Here is a 12,959-nt window from a genome sequence, read left to right on the forward strand (position 1 = left end):
TAAGATATATCATTTTATTTGTTTACTTTTTACTTTTTGTTTGGTGTGTAGTTGCCTGCTTATCAATGAACGCGTCTTTGGGCATCATCAGGACTTGTTTAAGATTTTTTTTTTTTTTTTCTTCTTCTTCTTCTTCTTCTTCTTCTTCTTCTTCTTTTTCTTCTTCTTTTTCTTCTTCTTCTTCTTCTTCTTCTTCTTCTTCTTCTTCTTCTTCTTCTTCTTCTTCTTCTTCTTCTTCTTCTTTCCTCGTTTTCCTTTTTTTCTGTCTCTCTTTTGTATGTAATTTTTTTTTTTTTTAATTATTGAGGTCTTCATTGGTATTTCTCTATTTCTCTCCTTTTACATTGAGTTATTAACAGTTATGCTGTTTATATTTGTTATATTGATATGGAAAAAGTAAATTTGGTATCGTTTTTGAAAAATATTTGTATAATGAAATCTATATTTATGTATATAGAAAACTGATAAAAAAAATCCATGGTTCCTTTTAACAGCAGTGATATATTCCTTTTCTTGCAATTACTTGTGCAAACTCATATATCATATAAAGACAGATTCTCTGATTGTTTCTCTTTAGTTTGCTCTTTCACTATATAAAAATAAACTAATTAATTAACCCTATGACGACGGTGCGTCACACCCGTGTGACACAGCCAAAATCCCGATGCCGGGGCGTCAAGCCAGTGTGACGATTTCAATGCAATATTGCAATCGCCCGGCATATGGGTCTTCGCGTAGCGAGTGCCCCGTCGGGAAAGGGTTAAATGTGTTTTTGCATTCTGCTGTTATTCTTTGAGGACATTGTTTACTCAGAAATAGAGAAGGTTGTTTATTATGGTAGGCTGTATCAAGCAAAAAAAAAATCAATTGGTTTATAGATTGATAAAAAGTAATCTAAAAGATATTGCAAAGTAGAAACAGCTATACACATGGTTTCATAAAAAGGAGGCTCTTTATTTTTCTTCTTCTTGTTATTTGTTGTTTTATTATTATTTTAAGAACTCCCTTACACCACATTCTGCATATTTTGTATGTTTGCATATACACATTGTGGTGGCCATTGTATATACACATTTTTCTTGTCAAAAAAAAGAAAAAGAAATACGGCAGCTTCATGAGAAATCTCTCTTTGGAAAGCTTACTGATTTGAGGTTAATAAATTTACATTTATTAACCCTATGGCGACGGTGCGTCACACTCGTGTGACACAGCTAAATTCCCGATGCCGGGGCGTCATGCCAGTGTGACGTTTCCAATGCAGTATTGCAATGGCCCGGCATAGGGGTTTTTGCATAGTGCGTGCCCTGTCGGAAAAGGGTTAAGATTAATCTTCTGACTGTTCAAATTACCTCTGGAAAAACTGTTTAGAAGAATGCTGATGTAACAATAAAGCTTATATAGCTGATAGCATTAAATAGTGGTGGATTTATATAGGGTTATATACATCATACAAGCACTTAGCTAATCATGGAGAAAGCAAAAACAACTAGTGTGTGACGAATCCTGTATTTCTGAAAGCCCTTCATGAGAGAAAGTCATGGCATGGAGAGAAGTTTTACTATATCTCACCACATGTGGTTGTATTGGACAGTTGTCCACACTATCATTATTGTTGACAAATAACTCTCTCAATTATTAAAGAAGGAAGGCTCTATTTTGTCCAGGATTTAAAATGAGGAAAATAGTTAAGCTTCTTGTAATCACTAAGTCAGTTAGGAGACCTTGGATATGGCCCTCCATACCCTATCCCAAGTCTGGTCTTATAATGAAATGTAAAATTAATTTATATATTGGATTTTTTTTTGTTATTTATCAATTGACAAGCGCTAAGAAAAAGTTTAGATTTTTACTATATGATAATCATTGTATTAACCCATTGGCCGCAGTATTAATAAAATATGTCATGTGGCGGGTTTACGTTGTATGGCACGGTGCCATCCACGTTTATGATTGATGCTGCCTTGACAGCAAATCATGCCATCCGCTATCAATGGGTTAATGCTTTGGCTCATGCTTGTGTCATTACTTTAGATTCCAGTTACGTATCTTATTTGATATATACTTTATTGATAATAATTTATTTAGATTATCTTTGTCATTGTTAATATTTCATTGTTTTTGTTCTCGCTTTTCAATTATCGTTATCGTTGCCTGTGATATTTTGTTATGTATACCAATGGTATAGTTAATCTTGTTGGTTTTGCCCAATATCATTATTGGTAGGCTTCATGTATACAGGTATATTAAAATGTTTGGTGAATGCCTAAAGAAACATTGAAGTTCATTGACCAGTATATTTTTTATGATAGAAATAATGCTTTTGTCTGATTATTAGGCTTATTTTAAAGTACTTTTACTGATGTTTGTGCTTTAGTATTTGATTTTTTGTGAAATGGGACTCATCTGTTTATAGCAATACATTTTATATACTTTATATAGGGATTTTCTGTCAATATTTACTTCTTCCGTTTTTTCTGTCCCATCTTGTTTATGCTAAAATGTTTTATGTATTGAAAGATATGTTATTAACCTCTCCACACAAGAAATCTTTTGACACTTTGTCAACAGACTGTGGGCATAGTTCACCTTGTCCAGTCTTCCAAGAACATGTTACCCACCCACCCCTCAATTTGCTTTTCTTTATTTACTTCTTTATAATGTGTATTTAAGTACTTCATTATGTATTGTCCTTTAGGATTTAGAAATAACCTCATCAAATAGTATATAAATCTGTGTGTTACAGAATACATTGAAAAATATTGTAAGGTTAAAGATCACTTCTACATTACTTAAATTTTTGTCTCTGTTTTCATCAGATTTATTACTTTTGAGGAATGTTCACTGCTCTTTTAATCAAGGCATCATATGTTAATAGAATTTTGATAAAGGGGAAGTAGATAGTAGAAGTTTACAGAATGTGTAAATAGAAAGCTGCGTGCATTTTATTAATTTCTGAGTAAATTTGGCTTGATTTATATAATTATCCTATTGGAAATGCAATTGTTATTGGTGGTGATTCATGTTCGTATTTATGTATAAACTTCTATTTTTGCCTCAATAACATATCTTGATGTGAAATGATTATTTTCCTGACATATTCAAATCCATCATCAGGATAGTAATCATTTCACTATAACTCTATGTTGCTGCATGATTCAGTTGTTTTTTGATACACCATCTCTATGCCTTTAAGTATATAGTGGAGCTATTGATGTATGTATGATTCTTGCTTTTATGGGTAAATCCTTATATAGTTATTACCTTTGCATAGAGAGAAGATAACAGTAATTCTACCTTTTGTTACTGAATCACTCAAATAATATATGAATTCCCCAGATGCATTTCCTTTGTTTGAATGTAGTTGTTCAGTTTTTGGTAGCATACAGTACGAAAACCTGCTCTTGTACCATTTTCATGGTTAGTTTATTTCTTAAACTGGGTAGTAATCCTTGTGTTTTCTCGAAGCTGAGAATTTTGACACTGTTCTACTTGAATGCTTTGAAGTCATAGATAAAAATCTGTGCTACTGAAATTAAAGGTTTTTGTATCTTTTATCTTTTACATACATGTATCTTTCCTTGCTTTTACAGGCTCAAATACACAGAAACAGATCTACATACATATACATACATACACCTGTATTAACCTCCTAAATGCTGACCCTAAAAAAAATAGTCTTGAAAATGGCTCCTATGAATGAAGAAATACAGTACTTTGCCAACAGGGTAGGAGGCCAGAGAGCAGACCCATATGTTAGTTGGACAAAGCTTTCAAGTCCATGAGAGAATTTTAAAAAGATGAAAAGGTGCATGTGGGCACATATACACAAAATTGCATTGTAATGCATACATTATAAAAATGTTATTCATGTAGAACAGAAGTTTAGTTCTTGGTGTTGTCAACATTTAATAGCCATATCTTGAGGATAGGTTCAAAATCAGCCGATAATTCTGAGCCATGACATATGCCATATAACCCTTTGCTTTACATTCCAGAACCAAGATGGGGATATGTGGCAGGTCTACAAGACATACAGTCCAGAGGTATACACAAAACCTGCTGCCAAACCACTTAGAAAGAAATCAGGCATTCCGAGACCCAAACATGCCAGGTCTGCGAGGAAGGCCGACAAGTAGCAACGACCCATGTCCAAATTGCCTGTTTTCAAAGGATGAGTTAGATGTTCGAGGGTTGAAGACTTGCAGTATTTACAGAGGTGGATAAGAGCCATAGGATTCCAGCAACAAGAGGCAAACTATATCATTTTGTTATTCACGGTTGGTATTGTACATCAAACTGGAACAAAAGAGAATATAAGGAAATGAGATTTGTAAGTGGTAGATATAGTAATCTGCTGTAAGGTAGGAGGTGAAGGTGGAAATTGCCACTTTGTTTTATTACGAGAATGAAATGTGGAGAAGAGGTTTGATGGTAATTTTTGAATGATTTTGCTATCACTTTTTTATTAATCTAAGAAATGATAAGGAATGAAGGAAGTTTAGATCTTTGGGTAAGATTACCTGATTTTTCATAGTAAAATAGCCACAGCCATAGAGTAACATTAGTATACTTAATTACTTTGCTTGGTAATGTGATGGTAAGTATGTTTGGATAGATACGTGTGTGCGTGTATGCTTGTCTCTCTCTCGCCACTCACTCTATATCTGAATCTCTCATCAACTAAGTCACAGCCTGTATACAGGCAAATATAATCCTTGCAAGCATGCATGTATTTGTATGAGAGCTTATTTGTTTATGTTTATAAACTAATAGGGTTCTATATATTTTTTCTCATATAATGCAGTATCCAGATGTGAGAAAGATAATTGATTAAAAGAACAGAAATGCATTTCAAAATGCCATGATTAAGTAGATCAAAGGTGAATGTTATTGCTGAAGCAGATTCAAGAGAACTTACTAGTCAATAATGCTTTTGTTTAATTTTTTCAAAGGGTCGTAGCAATGTCATCTCTTTACATTTTCTTCTGCTATTTATTTTCAATATAAGTGCCCTGTGTATTTACTTTGTTCTTTTTATTTTGTACTTTTCATATGGATCTATATGATAATGATTTTCAGACAAAGGTGCCCAAGAAATTACCATCATTCAAGTTCATAGGCCAATAATTCTACTTTTATTATATGGATTCTTTCCCATTGTAGTGCATAATACTGGATTTTTAGAGAGGAAAGAACAACTGTGTATCCATCCTGTTTCATTTGGATTTCTCTCAAAAGAGCCATGACATGTCATTGCATTCCTCTTTTAAGTGTTTCCATATCTAGTCATACCACATAGTCACATCTTTTATGACATGATTTATTTTATTTTATTTATTAATCATAATTGACTTATTTCCTCCATACATAACAGTTCCCATGAGTAGGTCAGAGTATCTGTCATTTTGTGTGTAGTAGTATGTGTGCTTGAAAGACTAAATGGTTCTTTTAACTCATTTAAGAGGCATTTATTTCCTCAGTTTCTGGTTCTTTACATTGTGCTGTTATTATCATTATTGTTGTAGTTTATCCAAGAGTAATTGCATTCTGATCATAAGGAGCCAAAGAGAGAGGAAAACAATTGTGAAATATATATATTATTTTGTTTTATTAAATTAGATCAGTTCAGCTGCAATGCAAGGGGGTATGAGAGAAGAAGTGAATAGTAGTACAATGAGAAAGGGTACATGCTTTAACATTGAATTTATAAGAATCAGCGTGAGGATAGATGGGACCATGAAACAACATGTAGTTGGGTTATCATATCACTTGTGAGGGGGGAAGGGGGGAGTTCTTCTAGCTTGGGGGATACAACGATGGTCAAAAGCAACAACCCTCCCCTGGACAGTGGAAGAGTGGCTGTTACTCCATTACTTTGTTGTTGTTTTTTCTTTTTCTTTTTTTTTAACCCATTAACGATGGGTGACTAGATATCAGGTCTAGTGTTTTTTGGGCTACATGCCGGGGACGCGTTATTTTGTTTAGCCCGGCACGCGGGAGGACGCTGGCTCCCGGCCAGTGCGGCCGAGAATCCCGACACGTTACACTTATGCGTTCTAGAGTCCTGGAATTTTGGTCTTTTTAAGCCAAAATGGTCCCATCGGGAAGGGGTTAATTGTATTACAATACTGAATCAGTGGCAATACATGAATATGCATTTTTAAGGTAAATGAGGGCTTTGAGAAATTTTGGTCATTGTGACACATGACAGCTCAATGATACTTCTGTTGTTTTAGAGTATCAGTGCTGGGGGATGTTGATTTTTGACCATCAATGTACATTGTAAATTGAGAATGGAAATACAAAGAATTTGAATACTAGGATTAAATAATCTATTTGGTGGATAGTGAATATCATGGGCACATGTAAAGGGTATGTGTGGTGGTGCTGGCCAGTTACTCTTGTGGTAGTAGAGCATGAAATGAAAAGCACTGTAGCACATTGTCCATACTGTATAATACTGGTCAAAAAAAGCGAGGAACCTCATTCAGAACCCCTTGAAAATTGGCAGTAGTGTGTGAAAAAGTAGATATAATCTCACTTTTGTGCAGCTATCCCAGATCTGAGATTGTTTGTGTAGATGATTATAATGATTTGCACAAATTGAATTAATAATTGGTCTTTTTTTCCCCTGAATAGTTTCTTAAAATGGTTGATGAATGTAAGATGGCTTCTGCATTACAAGAATGGTTGGGTCACATCAATAATTTAAGATGGAAGAAAATAATGGATTAAATGGCCAGAAGTGTCTATAATTTTTTTCTCGATTCTATTCTGTATATCTTTTTTCAAATTTGTAAAGCTTGTAGTCGAAAGAATGCAGTTAAGCTTTTTAAAACTTGTGAATATTTGAAGGTGAAGATAATTGCAGCTGTGATAATTTTGGTTCAGGTTCTGTTTACATATTATGCTTTATTTAGATCTGTAATTTTGTTTCAGGATGATTCATACCTTACATATGAAGGTATGCACTTTATATTTTAGTTATTTATTGATTAGTGATTCACTGCCGTTTCACACTAAATAGTTCCACTTCTGTAATGAGTTTCATTGAGATTGTATATTTGTCAGCATATACATGGTCACATAATGTGGTGGATAGATAGTGAAAACAAAAAACCTTGTTTAGTCCACTCTGCAAAGACTTCATATTTGTTTTGTAGTTAAAGCTAAGGTTCTGTGCAAACTCTTGTAATGGGTTACACAGTGAACTTGCTCTGTATATCCAGGAGTTTTTGTAAAGCTTATGGTAACTATTCTGTTATTGATGGATAGACTAAGCACAAAAAATATTTCCATTTGGCCTTATATTGTATAAGCCACAGGCCCCTAATGTCTGTGATTAACTTAAGATATGATTCTCTTTCAGGTGACCAAGTGTATTCTGAAGACATCTTTCATATAATAGTCTGTATAGTGTAAATTGAGAATCACAAGCATGTTTATTGATGTAAAAATATATATAGTCTCAGATTATTGTAATTAAATAATTTTTGAAATTTACTTTACCATGAATCTAGTATATGGTAATGAACATGAATTAAATGTGGAATCATGCAAAGATTTATCATTAAGAGATGATCTGTGATTAGGAAAACAGCAGCTAACTAGACAGGTTCACATGCTCACAGATACAGTTGCTTAGTGATAGTTTGTTCCTTTGTACTTATGGAAGTGAAGATTGTATGTTAATTGATCCAAAATGATTTATGTAATACATGAAAGTTGAAAGAATAATTCTTTAACCTTGTCTAATTTCAGTAACTAGATGGCAAGTTTCAGTCTGAAAACATATATTATTAATAAGATATTGAGTTAAATTCCTGTCCCATTTCTCTTCAGTGCTTCATTAATAAATCATATTAATCACAGAATAGTATGAACAAAGCTGAATTTATAACTATGCCACTTTTCACAGGAATGCAGAGTATACAGCAAGTTACATTATTTATCTGATGAGACAAACACATCACATGCATAACTCACATTAAGGCAATGATAAACTTGTTGGTTACTTTGGTTTATATTTCTCTAGTTTGTTTCTTTACTTTTTTTATTTTTATAGTTTTGAATTTTAACCCCTCCCCCCCCTATTTAGCTTTAAGTAATTTGAATTTTGCTGATAGTGAAGTGTCTGTATTAGTCATGGATATTAGAAGCAAGAACTGAATTATTTCAATACTTTGTGTGTATTTATAATGGACAGAATTCTTTACTGCATGAAGATTAAATCAATTGATGAGAACCAAATCATGATCTCATTTTTAAAAAATAGTTGCGTCGTCTCAGTTAAATGTTTACATTAGTATGCCATTATCATGTATTTATATATCTAAATAGCTATTTAACTTAAACAATTGGTATGAGATGTTATGATACTATGTTCAAGTCTTTAACCAGTAATAGTCAATTTATCTGTTTTCAATACAATGGTACTAATGTTAATTTTACATAATTATTTAGAAGTTTTGTTTGGAGGAAATAATAATGTACAAGTGTAAAGATGTCCAAGACAAAAATAAAATTTGAAAATTTAATTTGTCAACATTAGCCTAATCCCTTGTATGTAGTGTGTTACCTTTTTTCGTATTGTTGTAAAAATCCTAATCACAACAATAACAACTTGAGCAACTCAGTGATCAACTAAAAACAATGACCAGGATATGATATCTTCCAATGAAATGTAGTATTTTATGCATTTCAAAAGGAGACACATGATTACAAATATATTTTCCTAAATGCCAGGTAACATATATATGTGCCGTGATTTCGAACACTAGTGTGTTACACTTGTGACTTCAGTTACCCTAAGTTATTTGCTAATCTTTTATGTGATTTGTATAGTACAATTTTAGTCAAAACCACAATCATAATCATTATCATCATTATGATAATGTATTATTGATGAAGTAGATCAATTTGTTTCCTATTCTTAGCATAAATCCGATAATAAATAATATAGCTAAAGATATTCTTAGAAGAAGTGCACAAGATCATTTCATTTTCTTTTTTTGAAAGCTAAGGGGCACTATTAGACTTTTTTTCTACTTTGAAGAGCCACATTCTTGAATGTGACCTGATTCGTTTAAAAGTATAAAGGAAATGTTTAAAGGGCATAATGTCTGACATATATATTGCCTTTTACCTCTGCCTCCTTGAGTAGCATTGTCTCCAAACCAAAATTACACTCTTGGTTTTTCCTTTTTCACATTTTAGATAATTAAAAAAAAAAAAGGGTTCATCCTCCTGTAAATACAATTAATTTCCTTTACATAGTCTAACCCACATACTCAGAATATATGCAGGATATACAACTATATTAACCCATTACAATCTTTAAAAAGTGAAATGGAAATTATACACCTCACAATAAGGATAAACCCTCAAATGATGATGTTCCCATTAAGGTTAACAGTAATCCCAGAGCTATTACACTTTCTCAGAAAACCTTCCCAGATGTAGGGAACATTTACTACAAAATCTCCAAAATATGCCAGCTCCACTGGGTTAACATATGATATATGAAAATGATACTTGATTAATTATTTTAACTATCATATTCATATATCATATTAACCATGTAGGTTCTTTCATTGAATATAAATTATTTCAAAACTTTTAATTTGATATACACTTTGTACAAAACAAGTAACTTTACACCTTATTTACAGGGCAATTGCAAAGTGAACATCAGCTATAGCATCACATCTAGCAGAAAATAAAAATAAATAAATAAAAAAGTAAAATAATGAAAACAATGTTGATATAAGTAACAATAATAATAATCAGTATTCAATAATAACATGGTAATAACATAAATAGTAATAGTGATAATAATAGTAATAGTAGTAACAAAAATGATAATAATAATAACAGTATTATCATTACTTATAGTAATAAAATCTATAAAAATTAAATTCATAGATATTCAGAAAGTTGCATGAAGCTAAAACTTCACATCTTCCAATACTTGGATAACCTTTCCTATGAATTATGATTATTCTCATAGATGTCATGAAGCAAATACCCTTCTCTGTAATAACCATGCTTCTTCAAAGGACATTCAGAATTTGTCCGATCCTATCATCAGTGCCTTCGCCTTCGCAGTTTCTGGAGTAAGTTGTTCCTCCTCAGATGGCTCCAGCGGTCTGCCTTCCTCGTCTAACTTGCCAGCTTTGAAGTCCTCTGCAATCTTTTGGCTGTAAACTGCGTGGAACAAGTCCTGGGGACGGAATTCTCCCTGGACTACGTCTGGCACACGATAGGATACGTAGGGTTTGAGCTGTAAAATTTAGAATAAAATGTACTTTTGTATGAAGTTGAAATGTTACAGCTGGGATATTTCAAACGCGTAAGACTAATGCCTCAGGCCATTTGCCCACACTGGCCATGGCCAAGCACTATATGCCCAATTACCCAGCGCGCCAGCCAGGAGGATAGCCATGACAAAATATCTTGTCCCCGGCTGGTGCTGCCACCACTTGATGTGATATCTTGCCACCCATCGTTAATGGGTTAATAAACATTGTAATAATAGTCTTCAATTTCTGAATATTTCTTTGTAAATATTAAATCAAAATACCATACTAATATGACTGCAGATCTTATAATAAGTAAGTAATTAAATAATTAAGTAAATTAATAAATGAATTAATAAGGGAGAGGGAGAGGGAGAGGGAGAGGGAGAGGGAGAGGGAGAGGGAGAGGGAGAGAGAGAGAGAGAGAGAGAGAAGAGAGAGAGAAGAGAGAGAGAAGAGAGAGAGCGAGAAGACAGAGAGAGAGAAGAGAGAGAAAGAGAGAAGAGAAGAGAGAGAGAGAAGAGAGAGAGAAAGAGAGAGAGAGAGAAGAGAGAGAGAAAGAGAGAGAAAAGAGAGAGAAAGAGAGAGAAAGAAGAGAGAGAAAGAGAGAGAAAAGAGAGAGGAAAGAGAGAAAGAGAGAGGAAAAGAGAGAGAGAGAGAGGGAGAGAGAGAGAGAGAGAGAGAGAGAGAGAGAGAGAGAGAGAGAGAGAGAGAGAGAGAGAGAGAGAGGGGGGAGGAGGAGTCCAACATAAAAATTGTATTCTAAAAAATGAATTTTGGAAAATGTAAAAAAAATATAAATACATATAATAGCATATCAAACAAAATTGCCAAATAATTATAATGCTATCTATCTAGGTGTTATGCATAAGCAATTAATATGAAAAGGCAGAGGTCCAAGTGGAGTGAATCCCCCTCAGCTGAAATATTCCCCTAGGAGATATTTCATCATGGTTATCCTACTTACATATACTTATATATAATCATATATAATTATATAATTATATATATCTATAAATATATTATACTCATAATTGTAATTCTATCTATCATGCATATAGTACAAATAATAAGAGGACAATCACAACAAGAATAATTACATTGCAGAAACCTTACCTTAAAGCCTTCCAAGTCAGGCACTATAAGCTCTGGAACCATTTCAGGAATCACTTGATACTTCTTTCCTACAAGCTCACCAACGGGCCTCACACCACGACCTACAAATAAGCAAAAGAAAAACAATTAATATGAAACGGCAGAGGTCCAAGTGGAATGAATCCCAGAGGCTCAGACTAATTTCAAAACTAAATAATCAGTGTGAGGATGTGGATTTCGTAGGTCAAATGCTCAAATAACAGCACACTCAAAATTCATACTTAAAATTGTTAGTAGTAGGTGCTGAAACTATGATATTCATGGGATGCCAAAAGTGTAGAAGTCGAGGCAATCTTTAGGGTCAATGTATGTGTATCTTTGATAAGATCTGTGAGCTTATATTGACTTCTGCAGATTCCTTTTAATGATATTATACGTGTACTTTCTGGTCTTTGTTTATTTACATTTAAAGATGTCCTCATTCCAAAACATATCGCAATACTGACATTCTTCTACAAATGAAATTGACAGAAATAGTGAAATTCACAAAACTATTGCTAAAAACTCGTAAAAGAACGTGCTTTGTGCTTACTGAATATCTTGTGAAATTCCGAAGTAGGATCACTTTTCAGTTGCTGCTTGAACTGTCTCGTTCCTCTCTTGCCATACATAAGAAACTTTTTAAAGTTTTTCTTGCCATAAGCTGTGGCGGAGGTCGAAATTACTCGAGTCTGTAGCAGGGAAAGGCTTGAAGGAAGAGCCATCTTGGGGTTTGTTGATGTCCGGAGCCGAAGGATCGTCGGCGTAGCTCACAATTAAATCCGGGTTGCCCATTTGTTACATCGGTATAAAATCGGTCTTTTATCCAGTACAGTGAGATGTTCTTTATTTCCTGTACTTTGCTTGTGATTGTGCGAATACTGATGATTTTTAAGCAAAACCGTGTCATTTATTTAAGTTATGTATATTTTTAAGAATCTGATATCTGATACGGATTTAAGGATTTGTAGTCTCTAAAGGAAAAAGGGCACATGCATGTTGCCTTGCACACTGGGGAAATTAATAGACAATTTTTGGGATTCTTCACTTTTTTACCTTTAACACCTCATATCTTCACAAATACATTACTTACATTGCCTATTTTTTGTAATAATGCAGAGAAATCGTTAATCTACATAAAATAATTGATTATATAATGATTATATTAGTTTTAAATGATAAAAATCATGTTTTTGGATTGTTACTCGTCTCCACACAAAACTTCCTCGTCCCTCAGCCTTGAGTTCTTAAACCATTTCCACACATATCCACGTTCCCGGAATTCCGGTTTCCGGTTACTAATCATTGTTTATATTACCTAATGTGTGTGCCAATGTCCCAGTATCAATTGACCCATAATTAGTCGTAGAAGTCATTAAGGATAACCTGTTGAAGCATCATGGGCAGAGGAAAAGACTTGAGTCAGGCTAATTTTTCAGCAATCGAAATTTATCTACAAGAAACATCCCTCGACTGTAAAGAAATCGCTCATAAAGTTGGTGTATCATTATCTAGTGTGTACAGAGT

General features: G+C 33.5%; 2 protein-coding genes across 2 annotated transcripts in view; one reads left to right on the plus strand and one right to left on the minus strand.

Moving 5' to 3' along the window:
- Klp64D (kinesin-like protein 64D) overlaps positions 1 to 8,537 on the plus strand; it is a 25,158-nt gene extending 16,621 nt beyond the window's left edge. Inside the window, exon 11 of the mRNA XM_043000804.2 lies at positions 3,996 to 8,537. Within this exon, the coding sequence (XP_042856738.2) occupies positions 3,996 to 4,136 (141 nt within the window). The 3' untranslated portion in view covers positions 4,137 to 8,537. The remainder of the gene's footprint in view (positions 1 to 3,995) is intronic.
- Positions 8,538 to 9,604: 1,067 nt separating this feature from the next.
- Positions 9,605 to 12,206, minus strand: mRpL41 (mitochondrial ribosomal protein L41). The gene is made up of 3 exons (XM_043036657.2): positions 11,986 to 12,206; positions 11,415 to 11,515; positions 9,605 to 10,282 (listed from the first exon to the last, which is right to left on the minus strand). The coding sequence occupies exons 1-3, from the start codon at positions 12,155 to 12,157 to the stop codon at positions 10,064 to 10,066; spliced, it is 492 nt and encodes a 163-aa protein (XP_042892591.2). The 5' UTR covers positions 12,158 to 12,206; the 3' UTR covers positions 9,605 to 10,063.
- Positions 12,207 to 12,959: the final 753 nt, after the last annotated feature.

Source organism: Penaeus japonicus, unplaced genomic scaffold (genome assembly GCF_977035675.1).
Source record: "Penaeus japonicus unplaced genomic scaffold, GWHDUDI00000001_assembly GWHDUDI00000035, whole genome shotgun sequence".
NCBI classification, from domain to species: Eukaryota; Metazoa; Arthropoda; class Malacostraca; order Decapoda; family Penaeidae; genus Penaeus; species Penaeus japonicus.